Source organism: Lolium perenne, chromosome 2 (genome assembly GCF_019359855.2).
Source record: "Lolium perenne isolate Kyuss_39 chromosome 2, Kyuss_2.0, whole genome shotgun sequence".
NCBI classification, from domain to species: Eukaryota; Viridiplantae; Streptophyta; class Magnoliopsida; order Poales; family Poaceae; genus Lolium; species Lolium perenne.
Window position 1 is genome coordinate 257189549 of NC_067245.2, and position 5542 is coordinate 257195090.

The 5542-nt window shown below is 53.3% G+C and overlaps 1 protein-coding gene across 1 annotated transcript; it reads left to right on the top strand.

Annotated features, from left to right (window-relative positions):
- Positions 1–346: 346 nt before the first annotated feature.
- Positions 347–2930, top strand: LOC127335716 (L-type lectin-domain containing receptor kinase SIT2). The gene has a single exon (XM_051362438.2). It carries the CDS (start codon positions 410–412, stop codon positions 2621–2623), a length of 2214 nt encoding a protein of 737 aa, XP_051218398.1. The 5' UTR covers positions 347–409; the 3' UTR covers positions 2624–2930.
- The last annotated feature ends 2612 nt before the right edge of the window (positions 2931–5542 follow it).

The following is a 5542-nucleotide window of genomic DNA, read 5'->3' on the forward strand; positions in this document are numbered from 1 at the left end:
CATTTCTGCGAAACCTTAACTGACCCTCTGCGAAACCTTAACTTAACCTTAAGAAAATGAGCAGCAGACAAAGTCAAAACATCGCAGCAACCTCAATTTCATCGCAGATAGTCCCAGATAGCAGCTGCCTAATGCCGATCTGCCATTGCCAGGGTGTGACACAGTGTGGCACTCTGACACTTAACCACTCGCTCCTGTGATCCTATCATAATGTCATCGCCCACCTAAGATTTAGATTAGATAGTTTTGTCTGAATTCCTTTTGGACTTTGACTCCCTCAAGTCGTACGAGGGGCCAGGTGTATGGCCCAAACATAGCTGGTGCATCGTTCCATCATTGTTTGTCTCTCCACCCACCTTGATCCGCACTCATGCAGCCGATTTAGAACGAAGACTCGCCGTTCCAGTCAATGCGTCGCACCATCGCGAAATCAGGATCGTATCGTTCACACGACACAATTGTGTACTCCACAAACACACTAGTACAAACCACCACAGGCTTCAGTTACTTGCACAAGAGACGAGACGGAGGCGCAGCGGACACCGCAAGCAACGCACGCTCGTGCCGAACGAGCGAGATGGCTTCTCTTCGCTTCCTCCTTCTCCCAATCCTCCTCTTGCTCTTCCTCCTCGGCACCGCTGACCATGGCGCGGTGCTGGCCGCCGACGACCAGTTCACCTACAACGGCTTCTCCGGCGCCAACCTCGCCCTGGACGGCCTGGCCGCCGTGGCCCCGAACGGCCTCCTGGCGCTCAGCAACGGCACGAGCCAGGCGGCGGGGCACGCGTTCCACCCGACGCCGGTCCGCATGCGCAACGGCAACGGCACCGTGCAGTCCTTCTCGGCGGCCTTCGTCTTCGCCATCGTCTCCAACTTCACCGTGCTGAGCGACAACGGCATGGCCTTCGTGATCGCGCCCAGCACCAGGCTCTCCACCTTCAACGCCGGGCAGTACCTGGGCATCCTCAACGTCACCGACAACGGCAAGCCCGGCAACAACATCTTCGCGGTGGAGCTGGACACCATGCTCAACCCGGAGTTCCAGGACATGAACAGCAACCACGTGGGCGTGGACCTCAACAGCCTGCGGTCCGTGCAGAACCACTCGGCCGGGTACTACGACGACGCCACCGGGGTGTTCCAGAACCTCAGCCTCATCAGCCGCCGGCCCATGCAGGTGTGGGTCGACTACGACGGCGCCACCACCCGGCTCGACGTCACAATGGCGCCGCTCGACGTGCCCAGGCCGAAGAGGCCGCTCATCTCCGCGCCGGTCAACCTGTCTGCGGTGGTCACCGACACGGCGTACGTCGGGTTCTCGGCGGCCACGGGCGTCATCTTCACGCGCCACTACGTCCTCGGCTGGAGCTTCGCGGTGAACGGCGGCGCCGCCCCGCCGTTAGATATCTCGAAGCTGCCCGCGCTGCCGCGGTTCGGGCCGAAGCCCCGGTCCAAGGTGCTGGAGATCGTGCTCCCGATCGCCACGGCGGCGTTCGTGCTCGCGCTGGCCGTCGCCTTCTTCCTGTACGTGCGCACCCGGGTGCGGTACGCGGAGGTGCGCGAGGACTGGGAGGTGGAGTACGGCCCGCACCGCTTCTCGTACAGGGAGCTGTACAAGGCCACCAAGGGGTTCAGGAACCGGCAGCTGCTCGGCACCGGCGGGTTCGGCAGGGTGTACAAGGGCGTGCTCCCGAAGAACAACCTCGAGATCGCGGTGAAGCGGGTGTCGCACGACTCGAAGCAGGGGATGAAGGAGTTCATCGCGGAGGTGGTGAGCCTGGGCCACCTCCGGCACCGGAACCTGGTGCAGCTGCTCGGGTACTGCCGGCGGCAGGGGGAGCTGCTGCTGGTGTACGACTGCATGCCCAACGGCAGCCTCGACAAGTACCTGCACGACAGGACCCGGCCGGTGCTGGACTGGGCGCAGCGGTTCCAGATCATCCGCGGCGTCGCGTCGGGCCTGCTGTACCTCCACGAGGACTGGGACAAGATCGTCATCCACCGCGACATCAAGGCCAGCAACGTGCTGCTCGACGCCGACATGAACGGCCGGCTGGGGGACTTCGGGCTGGCGCGGCTGTACGACCACGGCGTGGACCCGCAGACGACGCACGTGGTGGGCACCATGGGGTACCTGGCCCCCGAGCTGGTGCGCACCGGCAAGGCGACGCCGGTGACGGACGTGTTCGCCTTCGGCGTGTTCGTGCTGGAGGTGACCTGCGGGCGGCGCCCGCTGGGCAGCTTCGCGGCGGACGACCAGAACGTGCTGCTGGACTGGGTGCAGGAGCACGAGCGGCGGCGCGCGGCGCTCGACGCCGTGGACCCGCGCCTGTGCGGCAAGTACGACGCCGACGAGGCAAGGATGGCCATCAAGCTGGGGCTCATGTGCGCGCACCCGCTGCCCGACGCCCGGCCCGGGATGCGGCAGGTGACGCAGTACCTGGAGGGCGAGGTGGCCATGCCGGAGGTGGTGCCGACCTTCTTCAGCTACACCACGCTCGCGCTCATGCAGAACGACGGGTTCGACTCCTTCGCCGTGTCCTTCCCTTCAACGGTCAGCACCGACGCCAGCCCCGTCTCCGGCGACGTGTCCGCCGTCTCCGGCCTCTCCGGCGGAAGGTGAATAATAAACAAACAAGGCGAAACGTAGTAACGTATCAGACGACGATTTCTCTGTACTGTACACCTGTACGTTTTCTCGTGTAGTACGTAGCGTGATACAGAGCACTAGTGACACTGCTTACTAGTTGAACCTAGTACTGGATGATTAGATTGATGCTCGTGTAAACTGTAACCAGTGAGTGCGATGTTTCTGAAGTCATCACAAACATCAGCGCGACGTCCGGTTCCAGTGCCATGCTGCACGTCAGCAATGGAGATGCGAACAAACTGGTGTTTGGCTTTGGGAATGGGGATTTTGGACTTTCTTATCTCGCGGTGGATGAGTGCGTAATATCTATTGTATGTTATCGTCGAGCTACCACCGGCCCACCGCCCACCGGCACGCCGAGTCGCCGACGGCACTTTGTCACGGTCTCACGGAAGGCGGCTCGGGTTGGATTGGATCCAGCGTGCGCGACAGCACCAAGACGATTAGGTACCCACGGCTAAAAAGGATGGCCACGACGGCTGTCCTTGTTTCTTAATGAGATGCATCTAGCTAGTATTTCGTACCTAGCACAGAACGGGCATGGGCCTACTGGACTGCTGCGACGCCCGCTGTTTTCCTATTCACTGCACATGCAAAGGTGGTCCGAAATGTACTTTCACGTTCCATTCCAGAAAACATTTATTCAAATTTAGATGTACCAATTTCGCAAAAAAAAATTAGATGTACCAAAATACTAAATTGAGCAAGATATTATGGTATGCAATTCAGTATGATTTTATTTCATATTTGTGCTTCTAGTGTCGTCTGCTTGGACGACTGATTCCCAATGTCCAACACCGTCGCAGAGAGATGAGAAAGGTGATCTACATTGGAGGACCTTTTCTTAGAGCTCGAGATGATAAAAGAAAGTAAAGAGGGCCACCATTTGCAGAGGGGGCATACACATAATTCTCTTACTGTATGTTTGTTTTTATATAAAGGAGTGTCATATATGTAGATGTGTGCATTTGGAGGGTGTAGCCGACAGGCAGCAACAATCGCACTTTGTGACAAAGAAAATCGAAATTAATTCCCTTTGGTATACGCACACCTAGGATAAATAAGAACGTCTACTTGGGCCAAGTGACAATACTGGTATGCATGACAACACCATTTTGGTATTTCTCTACTCAAAACTACATGTTGCCCATATAGAGGTTACCATGAAAGCATGACAATCTGTGAACTTTATTATCCATAACACGATCACCATGATTGTTGAGAGAGATAGATTGACTGAACCCATGAATCTAGATCCTTTGTTAACTAGGAAGTAAAACCTTGTCTTGTCCTCTTAGCAGGGCCGGCCCTGGGGCAGGGCGGGAGGGGCGGCCGCCCTGGGCCCAGAAAAGTAAGGGGCCCTCAGATACCAGATATACTTGTGTTATGTATACTCCACTAGTTTGGCTGGTCCAAATTTCTATACACAATCGGAGAACCATACAGATCAGCCCATGTGAAGTGGAGAGGGGTTAGCTGATCGTGGCCTAGGCGGGGGCTGACGGTAAATCTCGGGTAGACCGTAGTCCCTGCACCCGCCCGCTCTCTATTCATAATCATCGAGATCTCTGATTTCTTTGGCCAGTTCCAAACAACATAGGGCCGCCAGACCATGATTGTCCCACGGCGCTAGACGAGGCCTGAGAGAAGACCAGATTGGCGGCCACAACGAACTGCGTGATTGCAGAGAACTGAGAAAAGGTATGTAATGTAATTCTCTAGCCTATGCCCTAATTTTTCCATGATGATCTAGTGATAGTTAATTTATAAAGAAACATACATGCGATTGAAATTGAGTATTCTTTCTTTCAACAAGATCATTAATAATAGACTGATTGTACTGCATTATTTAGGTTTGTATTATTGGGATTTGTAAGTTCCACGTTCGGCCTAGGCTAGTAGCTTTGTACCTTTGCGCTCATTTCCGGTTACTAAGCGGTAAGGAATTATAGGATGCAATTGATATTCATACCAACATCGCTGATTTTCTTTTAAAATCTATTAAGCTAGTGCTTTATACCAATATTACTGATTCTTGTACATTTCGGGGTCCTCGAATATTGATTTTGCTACCACCATCACTGAAAGAATTTGTATCTAAGAATGTACACTTCGGGGCCCTCGAATACGGTTTCGCCCCGGGTCCCGGAAAACTCAGGACCGGCCCTGCCTCTTAGACTATAGAGAATTTGGACATTTGTAAGAACCTTGCAACCTTTACTTTGTTGCTTTAGAACTTGAAAACAAACCAACACCCTTTGCATGTTCAATATGTTTAGTGCATACATAACTAGAATCATGGGCGGATCCAATGTGTTAGCCAAGGGGGCAGCTGCCCCCACTCAGTTTTTAGTCTCTTTGTAATATGTATAGCTAAATGGTGATTTGCCCCCACTTAGCAAATATTTTTGCCCCGTTTGGCACATCCTTGCCCCCCTCTAAGAAAGTTTCCTAGCTCCGCCCCTGACTAGAATTGTGACACTCTAGATTGAAAGAATATGTTGCTTTATGTTCTTGCCCATGTGGTTCGATACCCCATACTTCCATATTGAGAGGTGCTGCATCAATCCCTCCCATGCACTCGGAGGTATATCAAGCGTGTTCTTAAAATCTTAGTGGGCCGCGGCCCATCAACGGAGGAAAATAAAATGATGGAGAGAATCAATGGGGTACTCTTACAGGAAGAAATATGGATTAAGCAAAGGTCCAAGGTTAATTAGCTAAAACCTGGTGATTGCAACACGGCTTATTTCCATGTTTATGCATCACAATAAAAGATGATTAATGCAATAACTTCTATTCAAAGGGAAGATGGCTCTCGTTGTGCTAATGTTGATGATATCAATGATATTCAAAAAGTTTAATCTAAATTGTATACATCTGAAGCTATTT

What these genes read in the sequence shown, in the direction of transcription:
- LOC127335716 (XM_051362438.2), top strand. Translation starts at nt 410, where the DNA reads ATGCGTCGCACCATCGCGAAATCAGGATCGTATCGTTCACACGACACA.